Genomic DNA, 20,943 nt, shown 5'->3' on the forward strand with positions numbered 1-20,943 from the left:
GCAATACGATAATTTAAACTATTTTGATTTCAATGTGATTCTCAAAGCGGATACAAGGATTCAACTCCCAAGCAATTTAATTTCCTTGTAGTTTGATAGCAACTAGAGCTGGATTATACAGTGCTAATCAATGGACATCGTCCCAGCTAGCTTTCACAAACATACTGATGTACCTTCCTTCACGCTACACTAGCGAACACAGGAACATAAGTGTCAACATATCAAACCTATCAGATCGAAGGGTCATAAACAACGACTACCTGAGACCTAACCAAAAAATGTATTGTCTTAGCAACCTCCTCCCATCATCCTCATGGCCGACTATTGATTGCTTTAAAAATTATTATTCATAGAAAAAAAAGTCATTTTTATAGGTTTTTTTTAAATGCAATCCAGTGTTCGTGTCATCACTGTCTCTTAGGGTACAAGTGGACACATTTGTTTTTTTTACTGAAAGTGAGATAAGGGAGCTAACTAGGAAAGCTCAGGACTAATTCGACGTATTCTATTTGGTAAGTGTGAAAAAGGTTCAATATTTTTTTCTCTTCTGTCGGAGATGTCCGTTTGATAGAGAAACAAAAAAAAACAACAACAACCGACAATAGGTTACTTTTAATACTACATGGTTATATTTTATAGATAGTCAATAGTTCATTTGTATATATTAAGAAATAAGTTGAGTAAAGTGCAACTCCGTACTTTGTTTCACAGCCCATTTACTGAACATATATTTAATTCAAGGACAGGAGCTTCTACAATGGACATACAGAAGTGTCCGCCCTTCTGTAAAGAACCTGGTGGTCATGTAAAAGCTTGAAAGTCTGAGCAATCCAGAAGTGCCCTAAAACTACGATTCTTATAATCTATCTGTCACATGTAGCCCAAGTCCCTAGGAACTATGAACCGTACGGAGGCCCCCAAGTTTGTTTTAAAGAGACAAGAAATGAAAAAGTAATGAATTCAATTATTCATGGATAAGTCTATATGAAACATTTCACAGACCTATATATCTCTCTGATTTATTTCTAACTGCACTTCTCAGTTTTAGTATTAAAACCTAAATCTACCTACACAGTTGAGGCGAAGGTTTGCTGGATTTTTTTTCCCCCGCATAGTTCGCGATTTTATCTTAAATAATAAAAAAAACAACAACAACAACAAACATTTGTAATATAATAGCCTAGGGCAGCGATTCTCAAACTGTTTGGTCTCGCCACCTAGGTAGGGCAGGAGGTAGACGCCGTCCAAACTAAGAGTGCGCGAAGGCGCTAAAATGATTTTCAACAGGACAAAATCTGTTTTATTTGCATTACAGTTATAAATCCATATTTGAAAAATGAATCAAGTTAATTGACATTATTAATAATGTTACAAAATACATATGTAAGTGACATAGTTTTCTCTTCTACATTGGAACTGGGTTCTGCACGACTACAAAGTACAGACCAATTCCTAGTTCACTTACAAACAACAAACTTATCAGTCACTTCATTCTGTGCACCGGACCCATCCAAAATCTGGTTATTTCTGGATTGAAGTCATGTACGTACTTTTTTCGTGATAGGTGTTTTACTTATCTTTTATAATGCAGACGTTACTTAAAAAAAGAAGATAATTTTGTCCTTCGCGTCATTCATTTAGTCATGCATGACCTAAATTCTGATAAGTCACGGGTTTTCCTGGCTAGCTCAGGCAACCCATTCCATGCAATAGAGAAGAAGGAGCATTTGTAGGCCTACAAATTTGTCCTAGCATATGGAACGAGGAATGTGCCTTTATCTTTGTGCCTCTCTGAGAATTTTATTAGATTTTGTTTTTGTATTTGAAGATTATGGTTCAGGCGTCTGTAACAAGAGAGAATCAATGATTTTAAAGAAGACATTTGAATACATCTCGTTCGAAATATTCTCATCAACTTTTTCCTGACAGAACGGTAACATTTCTGTCGTACAATGGACAACTTGGAGTGAACAAATAAACAAGCAAAATAAAAAAAAATCCTTTTAAAAAAATAGAGCTTATCTAAAGGAAAGAACTCCACACTTACAACTATCTCGCAATAATGTAGATTTTTTTCCACTATTCGATAGCAAACAAAATAATTAATTATTAATAACTGATTGACCAATTGGTTAATTTTTAATTGATTTATGTTTTGTTAGGTACGATAAATTATTATACATTATTGTTTAAAGTTCCAACTTGATTCGAGAATGGGTGGGGAAGAAATAACGTGTACAATTGTCTAAGGTAACTAAACCCTACATATTTAGCCAAAATTGTGAATACTAATGGATTAACCTCTCTTAGTATAAAAAAAAAATAATTACCAGTAATTCATTGACTAATTGGTTAATTTTTAAAAATGAATTCATGTATTGTCTACGCCAATGAATACTTGTGTAAATTGTAAAGTTTCAACTGGATCCGAGAATGGATGAGAGAGAGAGAGAGATAACGTGTACAAACATTTTATCAGACAGACAGACAGACAGACAAAGTTGATATGAGCTTTGTAAAAAAAGCCCCTACAAGAAGATAATCTTGCGTTATATGTACATAATGTATCTATAATGTCTTTCGAATGAGTCGGTGCTGACACCTTCTTTATTTCTTTATTAAACAAGATTGAACTAGTTTAGAAAATAAATATTTATGCTGCTTGGAATTCAGGAAAACGCTTGAAGCTGGCATTTTGGGAGAAGGTTTGAAAAACACTGCAATAATGGTTTTGCGTAAGAAAATTCCTGAAAGTTTACAAACAATCATTTTAGAATTCTGAAACATAGTCATTTAGACGAAGTGATATTATATTCGTATTTGTAGACTATTGTAAGCTGTAAGTGGTAAACATTTAACTATTATTTACAGGTGGCCCTTCATTTTAAGCTAATAAGGATATCAAGAAGAGACAACAGAAAACTGTCAAGAGTTCCCTTGCTGTAAGCTCCATCTCAATGTGGTCAGGACATGCTCGTTGTCTTCGAGATTCATTTTAAAGTAGATCTGGTCATCAGATTATTTTTGTTGTTTATCCTTATGTAGATCAACTTTCTGATGGTAAGACTTAACATACACATATACACAAAAATATAAATCGTACAGAAACAAACTCTCATCGCGAGGCTATCCTAAGCACATGATCAAACGCAATAGGTTGTTCTGTTATCACAGAATGGAAAGACTGCGCTACATGCTGCGTGTACTGTTGGTAATTACCCTGGTCTCGCTGGCTCTCTTCTGTGCCGTCACACTGAACAATTCAGTGAGTAGATTAGAGTCGTATCGGAATAGTTTTATTGCCCGGGACTGGGGCTACCAGAAGAAGCTCTTCTGGAGCAATATGGACACAGCCTATTTCAGCGGAGAAAACCTCGACTACGATTCAGTGAGCTTTCAATCCGCCTACGATAAGGCCGCCAAGTTAGTCAGAATAGAAGTCCCAGCTAATGAGAAACCCATGCGGCGTTTGCCTGAGGCGATTATTATAGGCGTATCCAAGTGTGGAACCAGGGCTCTCCTTGAATACTTAAGCCTCAACCCGTATGTAGTAACAGCGAAACGTGAAATGAATTTCTTCAACAATGCAACACTGTACAATCAAGGTCTCGACTGGTACAAGGAGCAGATGCCCTTGTCTTACTCGAACCAAGTCACCCTGGAGAAGAGTCCAGATTATTTCGAGTGTGTCCAGTGTCCACCCCGTGTCCTGTCTATGAACAGCTCTGTCAAACTTCTGCTACTTCTCCGTGACCCAGTGGAGCGACTCATCTCGCAGTACATGCAGCTAATGGACAAATATGTCGGCACTCAAACAATGCCGTTGTTTGAACATTGGGTTCGAGAGCCTTCAACGGGAGAAATCAATGTCAAGGTCCCTTCTGTACGCGTCAGTATATACGCGGACCACGTCAAGAATTGGCTGAGCCACTTCCCAAGAAAACAAATTCTCATCATTGATAGCAAAATGTTGACCAAGAACCCGGTCAGCGAAATGAACAAAGTGGAAAGCTTCCTGGGACTCAAACCCTATCTCTCCAAGGACGACATCTATTTTAACGAATCCAAAGGATTTCATTGCATGCGGCTGAGGGCCACCGGAAAAACTCGGTGTCTCGGGGCCACAAAAGGTCGACCCCATATCAAAGTGGAGAAAGAGACTTTGTCTACATTGTATGCTTTCTACAACCCTCACAATGAGAGACTGAAAAATATCCTTGGATTTCGTATGTCATGGTTCTGAAGGCTTCCAGTCCAATGAGTTTATATTTAGATGTCAGGAGTATTACATGCACAGTGAACATGCAAATCATTTTGTAGATTATGTGTATATGATGTCAGTGTTGTACGTGATCGCAATGTTGTACAGTGTACATGATATAATGTTATAAATGATATAAGTTTTGTATATAATATAGGCCTACATTATGTACATGTTATAAATGCTTTAAATTATATAAGTATTAAAAGTCATGTAGATCTAAATGTGTACATGATAGTACAAGATATAGATGTTTTATATTGTGTAGACAGTGTCTAAATGTATTTAATATGTTGCTCTTGTAATCATGAGTTAGGATTTTTGTTTTCATGTTCTGAGCCTTGGGTCAATGTTTTCTTAAAAAAGTAAATAAATCAAAGAAATGTTTGAGACTACACATCATTGTGATCTCTTCCTAGCAAGAGTTTTTATTAGCTAGCGAAACGCACTAATTAGAGAATAGAAGGGCTTGTCAAGACAATAGAACCTCCACATCAACTAGCCATTTAGCACTTCAGGAGTATACAATGTGTTACTGAGCTATCTAGGAGAGTAGCTTATAATGTGTTCTCTAGCTATCTAGGAGAGTAGCTTATAATGTGTTCTCTAGCTATCTAGGAGAGTAGCTTATAATGTGTTCTCTAGCTATCTAGGAGAGTAGCTTATAATGTGTTCTCTAGCTATCTAGGAGAGTAGCTTATAATGTGTTCTCTAGCTATCTAGGAGAGTAGCTTATAATGTGTTCTCTAGCTATCTAGGAGAGTAGCTTATAATGTGTTCTCTAGCTATCTAGGAGAGTAGCTTATAATGTGTTCTCTAGCTATCTAGGAGAGTAGCTTATAATGTGTTCTCTAGCTATCTAGGAGAGTAGCTTATAATGTGTTCTCTAGCTATTTCATAAAATGCAATCTTTTTTTTATGCTAGCTAACAGATTCTAAATATTTTTTTATGCTAGCTAACAGATTATAAATATTGTTTTATGGTAGCCAACAGATTATAAATAATTTTTTGCTAGCCAAATTTAGATTGTCAAGAGAATACATTTCGGTTAAATGAATGTCTAGCTAGACATAGATCTACCTGCTGGTAGCTACATTAACTTAGTGAGGACCATTGTTACATGTCTAGTAGTTATATTTTATTAGTAAGCTATAGGTACATTTTAAATAGCTATTTTGTTGTTGTTTGCTTGTTATGATATGGAGGTGAAAAAATTATTTCAGCACATTTTATGTACGAGTCCTTGCCATTCCAATCAATGAAGCAATCAGGTAATCAATCAGAGAATATTAGTTTGCACTACATCACATCACATCAAATCAACCGCCCCCATTCTCCAGTGGAGTTCACAGTTTATTTGTACTCCCCCCCCCTTTAGTTTCGTGTTGTTCTCATTAATTAGTTGAGTTTATTTGAAAATTAATTGTTTTGTCCTCAAATAAAATAAAAAAAAAGAGGACATATTAAGTAACCCAGCACCAAATAATCCAGTGAAAGTATTGGCAGACTGTGTTAAACCAATTATAATGTACTACTAAACTTATTATAGCATGTTATCTAGGTCTATCTTAAAATCTAAATCGATATTACATTGTCTAGCAGCTTATACATCAATGTCACATCAAAGATTTCAAAGCAAATCTACAAAGTAGATTTTCGTTTGGTCACGTGATCACTCCTTCCCCTTTCCCTCCTTTCCCACTTTTCATTCAAAACACACACACACAATCACACACATACTTGGAGTATATCAGTGACTATTAAAAGTGTGTGTGAGTTTGTGTGTGTGTGTGTGTTCTTGGGGATGGTGCGGAATGGCCCACGTTTTATCGCCCCTGATAACTTTCCATTATTTGCCTAGGTTGCAAATTATACAAAATTTGTTCATCTCTACATTATTTTAGTCTCTCAGTATCAAATTATAAGGGGAAACAACTATTGAAAGATTAGGTCATGATATGGTTTCTTAGAAGTTATTTCCGGATGAACTAAGACTACACCAAAACGAGTCTGTCACAGAGAGTTCAGATCCAGACTCGGCTACCGCATGATCAGTAAGAACAATGTTTTCCAATCACTCTTTAATGCTTGTGAAACTCACTTGTGACCTATCTCTGGGAACAGTTCTTGTCTCCTTATGGGAGGAAGTCAGTCTGAACAGTTCAATGTCACTAGGACTTGTCATTCCTTTGCATGGAGCTCATATTTTGGAGGATAGATTTGAAAATGATCTAAAGTTTGAAGTTGTTAAGATTTAATGTTTGGTTCAGAAACATCCTACAGTCTCACAATAAACGTAGCCTTGTATTTTAAGAAGAACACCTCAAGAAATCAGAGACTAAATTGAATTTTGGTAAAGAGAAGAGTTGCCTGGACTTTGGAACTCTCTTGGACTAACTCTCTTGGTTAGAATGCACGATATTTTCTACTTGCTTTCGCCCTCACCTAATGAGGCCAGTAGGGCCGGCCTTAGGCATAGGCAAACTAGACAGCCAACTAGGGCATCCGATTGTTGGGGCCTCGCACAGGACTAAAAAAAATGTGTAGAGGAGAAATAGCGAAACTTGTGCCCACTGTTATTGTTGACATACACTATCCTGACTGAAACTTGTGCCCACTGTTATTGTTGACATACACTATCCTGACTGAAACTTGTGCCCACTGTTATTGTTGACATACACTATCCTGACTGAAACTTGTGCCCACTGTTATTGTTGACATACACTATCCTGACTGAAACTTGTGCCCACTGTTATTGTTGACATACACTATCCTGACTGAAACTTGTGCCCACTGTTATTGTTGACATACACTATCCTGACTGAAACTTGTGCCCACTGTTATTGTTGACATACACTATCCTGACTGAAACTTGTGCCCACTGTTATTGTTGACATACACTATCCTGACTGAAACTTGTGCCCACTGTTATTGTTGACATACACTATCCTGACTGAAACTTGTGCCCACTGTTATTGTTGACATACACTATCCTGACTGAAACTTGTGCCCACTGTTATTGTTGACATACACTATCCTGACTGAAACTTGTGCCCACTGTTATTGTTGACATACACTATCCTGACTGAAACTTGTGCCCACTGTTATTGTTGACATACACTATCCTGACTGAAACTTGTGCCCACTGTTATTGTTGACATACACTATCCTGACTGAAACTTGTGCCCACTGTTATTGTTGACATACACTATCCTGACTGAAACTTGTGCCCACTGTTATTGTTGACATACACTATCCTGACTGAAACTTGTGCCCACTGTTATTGTTGACATACACTATCCTGACTGAAACTTGTGCCCACTGTTATTGTTGACATACACTATCCTGACTGAAACTTGTGCCCACTGTTATTGTTGACATACACTATCCTGACTGAAACTTGTGCCCACTGTTATTGTTGACATACACTATCCTGACTGAAACTTGTGCCCACTGTTATTGTTGACATACACTATCCTGACTAGGGTTGAAAGAAACTGGATCATTTTATTGTTTCGTTTCTTATTGTTTTTATTTTTCTATTTCATTTGGGGCCACAAATTCACTTCGCATTGGGCCTCTAATTATGTTAGGCCGAACTTGCGGCTAGAACCCCTTTTCATTACCGAGCAACGCCCTCTGTGTGTGCTTGAGAGAAGGATATAGATAGATAGATAGATAGATAGATAGATAGATAGATAGATAGATAGATAGATAGATAGATAGAGACTAGACACATGGAAAGTAACTTCCTCTAATCAGTAAGTTATAAAATAAACATCAGATTGTAGCGGATACTGTGACTAGTTGAGTAATTAAGTCAAGTGTAAACTTTCACTTTGTAGCGGCTACTGTGACTAGTTGAGTAATTAAGTCAAGTGTAAACTTTCACTTTGTAGCGGCTACTGTGACTAGTTGAGTAATTAAGTCAAGTGTAAACTTTCACTTTGTAGCGGCTACTGTGACCAGTTGAGTAATTAAGTCAAGTGTAAACTTTCACTTTGTAGCGCTACTGTGACTAGTTGAGTAATTAAGTCAAGTGTAAACTTTCACTTTCCAACTAAAGAGAAGAATACAAAGTCTAGAGATCGCTAGTTGTTAGGAGACTACATTCACGACCATTGATTGACAGATGCTTTTTTTAAAGAATCAATCATTGTATCACACCTAACACAATAGGGTTAAAAAAAAGTTGCTTTATAACAGCGGTTATTTGTAAGTTGGCAATATATATATAACGCCACATAGCATTTGGCTAGTTTACACGTAGTTAGTGTATTTGTGGTCAGTTTAATGTTGCCTTTTAGAAGTTTTTTATGCTTGCTCAATTTTCAGAGTATGTTTCTTTTCATACATAATGAATGATATTATTTTTGAAAACTACGACATTAGAGTGTATGTGTCGCATAGTTCAATCCTAATAACATTAAGCCTTATATCGAGATACTGGTAAGTAATGTTCTTGTTGAGCAAAGGTGGATTGATAAACTGCTGTAGTGACCATGGAAATAAATAAAACTATCATTGATTTTTATTACTATCATTTTCTATCAGCTTGTATCACCTGTATCATCAACATCAACTTCTATCATCAGCATTGACGTTCATGAAATGTATCAACAAGTTCGAACATTCAACAGCGTATGCTCAATAATACTATGTAGAAGAATTTCATTCAAAGTCTTTTTGATTTGACCAAAATGTTTTGTTCTTTGTAGGTTTTACATGTTCTTCCAGAGTTGAAGATAATCTACATCCTAGTCCAAATCTGCTGCAGGAGACGACAGTGGATGGCAGAGGGCAGGGTATGAACCATAAAACTTGGAAACTAATTGTAACATCCAGATTGATGTTGACTTTGAGTAAGCAAATCTTTATACAATTGAACATTAACTGAGGTACAAGCACTAAGACGTGCAAAACTCACGAAGACAAAATAATGTCTGGCACAGTTGAAGTAACAGCGAGGCTGGAGTTGTATATTAAATCATGACGGCACTATAATAATAATAATAATAATAATAATAATAATCTTTATTATCCGTAAGGAAATTTGTCTTACAATTTGTGCATTACACCAAACAAAAAACATTATAACTATAAGAAACCAAAGTGTACATTCACACCAGACTCACTCATAATTTACATGTGACAAAGTTTATACCAGATTGTTCTTATTTAATGATTTGATTCCCAGGGGAACGAAAGAGTGTTTGTGTCTGTTTGTCTTTGCTATCGGTGTCTTGTATCTCTTTTGTGATGGTAAAATCACAAAATCCTGACACAAAGGGTGATTCTTTATTTCGAGGATCTTGTTAGCTTTTTTATAGATGTTTGTCTCAAACAACTGCCCAAATGGGGTTTGTTTTTTGCCAATGATTTTGCCAGCAGCATTTAGGATTCTATTAAGTTTATTTTTATTTTTAATGCTCAGATTGCCATACCAGGCAGTGATATTGAAACTTAAAATATTGCAGATGTGAGCGTGATAAAACATTGCCAAGGCCTTTTCGCTAACATTAAACGAGGACAGTTTTCTTAGTAGTCGTAATCTTTGCTGCCCTTTTTTGCTGATATAATCAGTATTTGCAGTAAAATTTTGTATATCAGTCATGCTCCACAAGGGAAGTAAATCTGGACAACCTACCGAAGAGGTGACAGACAAAGCACATGAAAAGTCAGAGAAATGCAAGACGACATCCTCCCCTTCTCTTGTGGCTTATGGATCAGCAAAAGGCTCGGACAGAATGGCTAGATCAGATAGTAGGGAATAAAGATAAGCTGGGTACTCACGAGATACTATTTAATGGCACTATCGAACAGATCAGAAGATAGCATCAGTATCAGCGCCTTGCACATAAATGCAGATGATAGCACATGATGGTACTTCTCTTCCAGACAGCTGCTTGTTAATGTCAGACCACATGATGGTACTTCTCTTCCAGACAGCTGTTTATTAATGTCAGACCACATGATGGTACTTCTCTTCCAGACAGCTGTTTATTAATGTCAGACCACATGATGGTACTTCTCTTCCAGACAGCTGCTTGTTAATGTCAGACCACATGATGATACTTCTCTTCCACACAGCTGCTTGTTAATGTCAGACCACATGATGGTACTTCTCTTCCAGACAGCTGTTTATTAATGTCAGACCACATGATGGTACTTCTCTTCCAGACAGCTGTTTATTAATGTCAGACCACATGATGGTACTTCTCTTCCACACAGCTGCTTGTTAATGTCAGACCACATGATGGTACTTCTCTTCCAGACAGCTGCTTGTTAATGTCAGACCACATGATGGTACTTCTCTTCCAGACAGCTGTTTATTAATGTCAGACCACATGATGGTACTTCTCTTCCAGACAGCTGTTTATTAATGTCAGACCACATGATGGTACTTCTCTTCCAGACAGCTGCTTATTAATGTCAGACCACATGATGGTACTTCTCTTCCAGACAGCTGTTTATTAATGTCAGACCACATGATGGTACTTCTCTTCCAGACAGCTGCTTATTAATGTCAGACCACATGATGGTACTTCTCTTACAGACAGCTGTTTATTAATGTCAGACCACATGATGGTACTTCTCTTCCAGACAGCTGCTTATTAATGTCAGACCACATGATGGTACTTCTCTTTCAGACAGCTGTTTATTAATGTCAGACCACATGATGGTACTTCTCTTCCAGACAGCTGCTTGTTAATGTCAGACCGCGGACACGATAGAGCACTCAAAATTGAAGTTCAAATACATGCAGAGTTAAAACTAAATTTTTTTTTAAAATTCAAATACCACAAATTTCTTAAGCCCTGTTGTCACATATAGCCTACCTACATTGTATACACAGGGTCATACACTGTGAATGCTGACAATATGTAGTCTAGTTGATTAGGAAGAGTTTATACTAATTACGTCAGTTACTAAGTTCAATTTTTAAACAAGTTCCCGTTTCAGACCTTGCGATCTATAGGGCAGAGGATGTTAAGGTCATCTGTTTCTTTGGACAACGGTTAACGATCAGGTGGCCAGCACAACGACCAACCGCCTTCCCTTCCCCAACTACACCCATTTGAGTTGGGTGGACTCAGGGGCGCTTCAGGCTTCACTGAGATTCGAACCCAGGATAACAGGTTCAGAAGCCAAGCTCTTAAGTACTTAGCCACCGCGCCCCCTTTATATTAGGGCCTAAGTGTAATTAATTGTATTAATTAGTTTGGAGAAAAAAAAAAGTTATCTGTAAGGTTACCGTGAAAGATTTTTAAATGCATTTTATATATAAAAAATGTAAGCCTACGACTTGAATTCTAACTCGATGGCTCAAACCTCCTCAAGCCAATACACTTACACTGTGCCAGTGAAGTACTTATGAAGGTTTTATAGCTATCTGTTGTTTTGTTCCAGCTTTTAAGTGACAAAGTATAAAGGAGACTAATTCAACTCCTACAGCCCTATCTGTCATTTACGAATTCTTTCCCTTGTTCAATACCAATCATTACCAATAATTAAGAATTTTTAAAAATTGATTCTCGCTTTGTCTCGTACAAGAAATAGGGGCCTAATTGTACAAAATTTCAACTTGATCCGAGAACGGCTGTGGGAGAAATAAAGTGATCAAACTTTTTACCAGACAGAGGGAGTTTATCCTATACTCTTAAGCGAGCAATTCTTGTATGTATGTATGTATATATATTTATATTTATATATATATATAAATTTTATTTCGAAAACGGCTCTAACGATTTTCTTTAAAAGTTCACGGTATGTGCATAATAGTGAGAAAAAAATTCTCAACTCATTGGCCACATCGGGAAAACTCAAGGTCGACCGTTATATCGGTTTGAAAATGGCTCATTATCGAAAAATTTATTTTGGCTAGAATGTTTTATGAATGAAATTTTCTATATGACGTCAATGGGAAAAAAAACTTGACACCGCTTACGTCACTAGGCTCACAGCAGTACACTAAGACATTTCTTCGCAAACAAGAAAAAAGTTTTAATGATTCAATTGGCGTAATTAAACATTTGCGCACCATCTTAATTTACATTGATCCATTATGAAACTATGGAAGAAAAATAATGAAATATCTTTATGTATGATTAGTTATTGTGTTTTAAAGGCTTTATAAATTGTTTACACTTGAATTGCTTACACCCATAGGTAGCTTTTACTTTGTTATTATTTTGCTGGTGAATTATTGCAATGTGTTTAAGCTTCGAAGTCTGCTGTCCAATACCAAAACGTAGGAAATGGTCATAACACAGCTTATCTATGCCTTACTTGCACAATCAGGGCCGGCCCTAACATTTGCGGGGCCCTATGTGAAAAAAAATGAGGATTGCGCGTGGACCAGTAAGGGTATTTATAAGGATAATAAGTGAACATAAAGATTTTGTATTAGAAAATAAATTCGTATTTGCATTACATTTTTATTAAATGAAAGCTGACGATGCCGTTTTTTTATATCACGCGTAGGACTGGCGTTTACCATATTGATTGACACCCCAAAGTGACAATTTTGTCTTTTTAAGGACATTTTTATGAGTTTCAGGAGATTTCCAGGAGCTCCTTGAAAACAAGGAGACCACGGGAACCCTATTATAAATTATAATGGTTTAATTTAATAATTTACACCTAGAATTAGCGCGGGGCTTTTGAACCTTCGGGGTCCACCACTGTGACAGCATAGGCCTAGGGCTGGCCCTGATGATATCCAGCTCGCGGTCAACGAATTTTCATCACGCTGCTGCCTTTTTTTTATTTGTTAACCTATAAACCTCGGTAAAACAGAAGTCATGTTCCAAAAGTCACCCAATAAAACCTACTCAGCCCAAAGATCACTGCCATAGACATCCCTTAAAGTGGTAGATAACTTCACATTATCTGGGAAGCATTGAATCAATTGACGCATTGCTTTAAAGAGAGTTTGATATGTGATCATGGATAGTCGTGCTTTTGGACGCCTCCAAGCGAGAGTGTGGCGAAATAAATCGCTCGCCTGTCTACGAAAATCAGTGTCAACCAGTATTCTCTCAACTCATCTATGTGGATCTGAGACATGAGTACTTTATAGAAAGCAACTAAGACTTCTTGAACGACTTCACCAAAGACCACAATACAAACAGCGATATTCTTGCAAAATGGTATGAAATTCGAGTCCGAAGATAAGTGAGGAATGCAGTATTTCCCTTTGCTGTGCAGCCCCAACTGTGACCTACATATTTTGCCACATCCAGGGCAAGCATAACCATTGTCCGCAGGTGGCCGATTTAGATTTTCTTTTCGCCGTCTGCGTTTGTTCTCGGGAGCAGATTTTCTTTTTGTCTCAAATGTGTATCCCGCGGCCTTCGTGAGAGACCTCCAGCTGTCTCGTTCGGAGGCCGCATACAACCAGGTGCTCTCTTCTATGTCAGCCAAGAAAAGTTGACGACTAAGCTGGTCTTTGAAGAATTTCCGTGGAGCGCTTCTGTCACGTCGACCACATTTTAGCTCACAAAAAAAGACTGCCTTTGGCATTCGTTCGTCTCCCATACGGGATACTTGCCCTACCCAGTGCAACTGTCGGACCATAAGAAGTCCCTCTATACTGTCCATACCGGCGTTGGCAAGGACATCGCTGGTTGTAGTGCGGGTCCTGCCACCGTATGTCCATGATGGAGCGCAAGCATCTTTAATGAAAGCACTCAAGAAGTCTTAGTTTTTCCTGTAAAGTGTCCATGTCTCAGAGCCATAATGAATATACTAATTGCAGTATTAAATGTCATGAAGTAACCATTTTAGAAGTTATACTGCAAAGACTTTCTTACAAGCCTATAATAGCCCAATAGTTCTACATGAAAGAAGCAATGTAAAACGTTAAGACGTGAGCTGTGGTTTTCTATAGGGACTTTCTATTCTTATCGCCATGTACAATTACATTGAGAACTGAAAGAACTAAAAAGCAACTCTTCGGATTGATAGTGTTTACCCGATAGTTCATTTTCGTAATTACAACAATATTCCCAAAATAACTTCGGGTAAATATCCTTCCTTAACAAATTATTCATCCGAGCGAGGCTCGGTCACCTGATATTCTAAGCTTATTACGGCATCAAAATTAACAAAAACCTTTTTCATAGGCTATGCTTCTCCTCTGACTTGTAGAGAAAGCTATTATCATATTTCTAATTTTCTTTTTTTGCAACTAAATACTGACACTGAGTAGACAGAGTAGCGATTCCACTTTGAAGAGACTTCAGCATGCTAGGTTACTTTACGTTTAGGAGAACGGCTGTAGCCTCTGTTCACATTTTCAAACTTTTTGCTTGTCCATCATAAATTCTTCTCTAAAATGTAAATATTTTCTTACTTTAATTTCACAGCTTTGAACAAACTTCAAAATGATCAAATCAAATGTATTGAATTTTAAAGAGACGACAAGTCCAGAAAGAAAACCTTGGCGAAGACAGCGTCCAGATCTGTAAGTGTAAGGCTGGGCTATTAGACTCGTTCATAAAGTGGAACAAGAGACAACCTTGTCGCCGTCCTTGCTAACCTGACTTTCTATCAGCGTATTCAACGTCACTGCAAACTTGTAACTTGCAATTAAGCTTTTGCCATGATTAGACCAATTATCATAAAATTATCAGGACTTTGTGTATTGTCTACAGTCTTAATGGTTCTCACACTATCTAAGAGTCGTCAAGTCATGACGGAGACAGAGTCTCGTGGAAGCTACAGCAAATATAAAACTTTGGAAATAAACAGCTTGCCCGAGAATGAGATTCCTAGCAAGAGAAAATTTCTCAAAGTCACTGGACTAAAAGTTCACAAAAGTATCCCAGATTCTATAATTATTGGTGTGTCCAAGTGCGGTACGCGTGCAATGCTAGAATACCTCAGACTTCATCCAGATGTTGCGGCACTGAACGCAGAAATTGGCTATTATTACAACGACTCAATGTGGAGTCGAGGTCAGGACTGGTACATCAGCCAGATGCCAGACTCAGAGCCTGGGCAGATAACAGTGGTGAAAAGTCCAGACTGCTTCCAGCACCAGGACTGCGCCGACCGAATCTACGCAGACAACAAGAAGACTAAGCTGTTGGTCCTGCTTCGAGATCCGGTGGAGAGATTGGTCTCCCAGTACATGCAACTCAGGGACAAGCACGACTCCTTTCCCACTTTTGAAAAGTGGATAATGGACGATTCTTCTGATCAGGTAAACATTCGAGTATCCTCTGTCACGGTCAGCGCCTACGCCGTTCATCTCGTTCGCTGGTTGAACATATTCCCCAGAAAACAGCTGCACATTACCAAAAGTGAAAGTCTGCGATCAGATCCATTAACGGAAATGAGGTCAGTCGAGAAATTCTTAAACATCACGCCATTTTACTCTGATGAAGATTTCTACTACAACGCTAGTCGAGGGTTCTACTGTGTCAGGAACAGATTAACATGGAAGACTAAATGTCTTGGGAAATCCAAAGGCAGAGAGCATATCCCAGTAAAAGAAACTATTTTGAACAAACTGTATGCGTTCTACCGTCCTTATAACGAGCAGCTGAATCACTTGATGGATATAGCATTGGATTGGCCTTAAAATGTTAGTGTTACAATGTTGTGAATCGATCATTTAACAAGCCCTTTAGAAATGAGGGTACCTAGCACTGTATCATTAATGTTCTACTAATTCCCTGAGTGTTAATTGTTATAGACGGATAGTTTCACTAAGCGAAATAAAGATTCATTTTAAGGTATTCATTTTGTGATCTGGATGTGCCTTCATCTCTTACGTCATCTGTTCCAGAGTAGCCAATTCTATTTCAACATGTGATTATCTCCAATTCTATTTCAACTAGTGATTATCTCCAATTCTATTTCAACTAGTGATTATCTCCAATTCTATTTCAACTAGTGATAATCTCCAATTCTATTTCAACAAGTGAGTATCTCCAATTCTATTTCAACAAGTGATTATCTCCAATTCTATTTCAACGAGTGATTGAGCTTGTTGTGGCTGACACTCAAGTCTTTAAACTCGTTCATCTAAAGCCCTTAGTCCAGTATGTGTGTGTGTGTATGTGTTCACAAACTTCCATAATTGTTGTGGTCGATGTACAACTATAAAGTGTTTATACTCGCTATCTCATCTAGTATTTCTACTTTAAGATTGACTTACTGTGATCACACATCAAACTTAACTTTCCAGTTTCAAATCAAAGATGTTGGAAATAGTTTAGGAAAACGACGATAAATGCTAGACCACACATTGTCTTCTTTATCCCAATAGTTTGTGTTTGTAGAGCAATCATTAGATTGGATAGAAAACAATTGAAGACAAATGTTTATAGGAGCGTGACTGAAATAAGAAACTAAAACTTTGATTCTGAACTAGGAGTCCCAACTTCACGCTGTTATCTGACTTTCATCTGAATCTTCATGATTTGAATTATGTATATAGGCTTGTGTTTCAGTGTCCGCGTCTTGAAGATCAAGTGTTATAGAATCTTAAGTCTTGTAAGTGTTATAGAGTAGTGTATTATATTATATTAAACGAATGAATGAGAGAGATCGAGAGAGAGAGAGAGAGAGAGAGAGAGAGAGAGAGAGAGAGAAAGAGAGAGATTGTAACAATGTAAACACAGTAAATAAAGGTGACACAATTATTAGTTTTTCTTTCTTTTTTTTAAATGTATTATACTCCTGAAAGACAGAAAAAACAAACACTGGCAAACAATGAGAGCCGACTAGATTTACTATATTTACACCCCAGGTCCGATTCGAAAGTTTAACCCTTGACCTTTAAGTGCGTACACAGGGTCACCCACTTTAATGGAGCCAAATGTTTTATCTAGTGCAGCATACACAGCAAATAATGGCGCAGTGGCGTGGACCTTTGGAAACAATCGAAATCTGAAAAAAAAAGAAAATGCTAAAGACGTTTGTATTAGATACATTAGTAGATAGACTGCCCGTGCAGTTGTCTTTGAAGTAGATAGACTGCCCGTGCAGTTGTCTTTGAAGTAGATAGACTGCCCGTGCAGTTGTCTTTGAAGTAGATAGACTGCCCGTGCAGTTGTCTTTGAAGTAGATAGACTGCCCGTGCAGTTGTCTTTGAAGTAGATAGACTGCCCGTGCAGTTGTCTTTGAAGTAGATAGACTGCCCGTGCAGTTGTCTTTGAAGTAGATAGACTGCCCGTGCAGTTGTCTTTGAAGTAGATAGACTGCCCGTGCAGTTGTCTTTGAAGTAGATTCGCTAGACAATATTGTAAACTATATTTTCACACTCAAACTTAAATTTCATCTGCATCTTTGACTTTGATTTGACCAACCCGTTATTTTGAATGCTGTCAAAAGTTCTCAAACTTATTTTCGTTTAGTGCGGTCAGGGTTCAAGAACTTACTTTTTAAGTGTGGTCAGGGTTCAAGAACTTACTTTTTAAGTGTGGTCAGGGTTCAAGAACTTACTTTTTAAGTGTGGTCAGGGTTCAAGAATTTACTTTTTAAGTGTGGTCAGGGTTCAAGAACTTACTTTTTAAGTGTGGTCAGGGTTCAAGAATTTACTTTTTAAGTGTGGTCAGGGTTCAAGAACTTACTTTTTAAGTGTGGTCAGGGTTCAAGAACTTACTTTTTAAGTGTGGTCAGGGTTCAAGAACTTACTTTTTAAGTGTGGTTAAAGGTTCTCCATCTTCTCTCTTCTTCCATTTAACTGGATCAACAATCGTCAAGGTACATCTAGAATAGAAACAGTTTATTCTCGATTTCTTTTGACAAAACAAACACAATTTTAAACTACTGGAGAATCCATCAAACTGAAATCTAGTACAACTAGATGCAGTACAGTTTTAGGATTAAATCCTAGAGAATTAATAAAACCGAAATCTGGTAAAACTACATGTTGTAAGTGTTATAGGGCTCAATCATAAAGAATTAATAAAAATAAAATCTGTTACAACTACTTGTGTTACAGTTATAGGGCTAAATCATAAAGAATTAATAAAATTGAAATCTGGTAAAACTACATGTGTTAAACTCATAAACAGTTCATAAAACTGAAAGTGTTATTAGACTATTTGAAGTTGAGACTATGAAAACTCTTGAGCAGCCTATAAGTCTTACTTGATCTAGCAGTTAGAGAAAGAGACCAGAATTACTTCTACTGTAATCAACACGGTGTTTTGGAGATCTACCAACACGAATGGAGTTTTAAAAGAAGGTTGAGTGGAATTGTAATTTAAAAATGAAACTAAATACAATAAACAAAGACATTTTCTTTGATTCCACAAGTTCTATACAAAACCATATCGAATATATCGTTCCAAGAAATAGAATGTTATTTCATTTAATTTAAAAGGCGTCTAACTCTTTTTTTAGTTAAACTTGGCCATCAACAGAAGTAAATACAGTTAGGCAAGAGTCTTATAGTCTATGATGTAAGTCTATAATGTAGCCTATAGTCTATGATGTAGCCTATAGTCATATAGTCTATGGTGTAGTCTATTGTCTTTGATGTATCCTATAGTCCTATAGTCTATATGATGTAGCCTATAGTCTATGATGTAGCATATAGTCCTATAGTCTATGATGTAGCATATAGTCCTATAGTCTATGATGTAGCCTATAGTCCTATAGTCTATGATGTAGCCTATAGTCATATAGTCTATGATGTAGCCTATAGTCCTATAGTCTATGATGTAGCTTATAGTGTATGATGTAGCCTATAGTTTATGATGTAGCCTATAGTCTATGGTGTAGCTATGGTCTAAGATGTAGCCTATAGTCTATGGTGTAGCTATAGTCTATGACGTGGCCTATAGTCTATGGTGTAGCCTATAGTCTAAGATGTAGCCTGTAGTCTATGGTGTAGCCTAGAGTCTATGGTGTAGCCTATTGTCTATGATGTAGCCTATAGTCCTATAGTGTAGCCTATAGTATATGATGTAGCCTATAGTCCTATAGTCTATAGTGTAGCCTATAGTATATGATGTAGCCTATAGTCCTATAGTCTATAGTGTAGCCTAGAGTCTATGGTGTAGCCTATTGTCTATGATGTAGCCTATAGTCCTATAGTGTAGCCTATAGTATATGATGTAGCCTATAGTCCTATAGTCTATAGTGTAGCCTATAGTATATGATGTAGCCTATAGTCCTATAGTCTATAGTGTAGCCTAGAGTCTATGGTGTAGCCTATTGTCTATGATGTAGCCTATAGTCTATAGTGTAGCCTATAGTATATGATGTAGCCTATAGTCCTATAGTCTATAGTGTAGCCTATAGTATATGATGTAGCCTATAGTCCTATAGTGTAGCCTATAGTATATGATGTAGCCTATAGTCCTATAGTCTATAGTGTAGCCTATAGTATATGATGTAGCCTATAGTCCTATAGTCTATAGTGTAGCCTAGAGTCTATGGTGTAGCCTATTGTCTATGATGTAGCCTATAGTCCTATAGTGTAGCCTATAGTATATGATGTAGCCTATAGTCCTATAGTCTATAGTGTAGCCTATAGTATATGATGTAGCCTATAGTCCTATAGTCTATAGTGTAGCCTAGAGTCTATGGTGTAGCCTATTGTCTATGATGTAGCCTATAGTCTATAGTGTAGCCTATAGTATATGATGTAGCCTATAGTCCTATAGTCTATAGTGTAGCCTATAGTATATGATGTAGCCTATAGTCCTATAGTGTAGCCTATAGTATATGATGTAGCCTATAGTCCTATAGTGTAGCCTATAGTATATGATGTAGCCTATAGTCCTATAGTGTAGCCTATAGTATATGATGTAGCCTATAGTCCTATAGTGTAGCCTATAGTATATGATGTAGCCTATAGTCCTATAGTGTAGCCTATAGTATATGATGTAGCCTATAGTCCTATAGTGTAGCCTATAGTATATGATGTAGCCTATAGTATATGATGTAGCCTATAGTATATGATGTAGCCTATAGTAATTTTCGAACTTAAATTTCTTTGTCAACGTCGAAAACATTTCTACAACTAACCTTCCACAGGGTTCAAGGACACGCATGTAAACATTCTGGCCTATCTTGAGTCGTTGCCAATTGTCCTAAGAAAAAAAAAAGTCTACAGGAGCAGAATAAATGCATTTTAGAACTTTGAGATTGAAGAACTAAATAATTCTAGACTCTGCTTACCTCATCCCAGGGCTTTTCAGTACCTTTGATGATGATTGTTGGCCGGAAGTTGTTCATGGTTATTGGCCCGTCTGGTACCTGGCCAATGCGAGCATTCAAATCTGCAAGCGACTCTTCAGTAGCGATTAAGTATGGCGCTCTGTCTGGAAAGGCTACCTGAAGTTTTTTTTTGTAAAGATAAATTGAAACAAATTCAAATGCATGTAAAAGACACGTTAATGTTGACTGTTAATGATGTGGATAGATATCGATAGCCTACTTAGTGTATCTTACCTTATCCTGGGGTTTAGCCTTGACACATCTGGTATTTCTTAATTTCAGGCCTGATATAAGAACTAACAGTTTCAGTCCTTCTTCTTCTAAATAGTTACTTAACCATTGACTAGCTTCACTGCCACAGTTTAGGGCCTCTAATTGACTGTCCCAAACTCTGTAGATTGTATGTAGTAAACTATAAGCTATGTATCCCTACAATGTTTTATAGTTCAAGAGTATTTAGATTTAAGTGAAAAAAAAACTTATTTCATGTGAC

General features: G+C 37.2%; 2 protein-coding genes across 5 annotated transcripts in view; one reads left to right on the forward strand and one right to left on the reverse strand.

Moving 5' to 3' along the window:
* On the forward strand, nucleotides 1-16,928 carry LOC106075482 (heparan sulfate glucosamine 3-O-sulfotransferase 1-like). Of its 3 annotated transcripts, XM_056029164.1 has the most exons (3): nucleotides 1-512; nucleotides 2,872-9,124; nucleotides 14,633-16,928. In XM_056029164.1, the coding sequence occupies exon 3, from the start codon at nucleotides 14,869-14,871 to the stop codon at nucleotides 15,850-15,852; it is 984 nt and encodes a 327-aa protein (XP_055885139.1). In that variant the 5' UTR covers nucleotides 1-512; nucleotides 2,872-9,124; nucleotides 14,633-14,868; the 3' UTR covers nucleotides 15,853-16,928. The 3 variants fall into 3 exon arrangements, with proteins under 3 accessions (XP_055885139.1, XP_013080037.2, XP_013080044.2); XM_013224583.2 differs by lacking the exon at nucleotides 14,633-16,928 and having other exon boundaries at nucleotides 11-512; nucleotides 2,872-8,799; XM_013224590.2 differs by lacking the exons at nucleotides 1-512; nucleotides 14,633-16,928 and adding an exon at nucleotides 718-951 and having other exon boundaries at nucleotides 2,872-8,799.
* LOC106065706 (mitochondrial amidoxime reducing component 2-like) overlaps nucleotides 16,928-20,943 on the reverse strand; it is an 11,939-nt gene continuing 7,923 nt past the window's right edge. For both annotated transcript variants that reach the window (XM_013224602.2, XM_056029165.1), the window contains 5 exons: nucleotides 20,685-20,841; nucleotides 20,412-20,567; nucleotides 20,259-20,323; nucleotides 17,913-17,987; nucleotides 16,928-17,165 (listed from right to left, as the gene is read on the reverse strand). In XM_013224602.2, the coding sequence (XP_013080056.2) occupies nucleotides 17,015-17,165; nucleotides 17,913-17,987; nucleotides 20,259-20,323; nucleotides 20,412-20,567; nucleotides 20,685-20,841 (604 nt within the window). In that variant the 3' untranslated portion in view covers nucleotides 16,928-17,014. The remainder of the gene's footprint in view (nucleotides 17,166-17,912; nucleotides 17,988-20,258; nucleotides 20,324-20,411; nucleotides 20,568-20,684; nucleotides 20,842-20,943) is intronic.

Source organism: Biomphalaria glabrata, chromosome 5 (genome assembly GCF_947242115.1).
Source record: "Biomphalaria glabrata chromosome 5, xgBioGlab47.1, whole genome shotgun sequence".
Classification (NCBI taxonomy): Eukaryota; Metazoa; Mollusca; class Gastropoda; family Planorbidae; genus Biomphalaria; species Biomphalaria glabrata.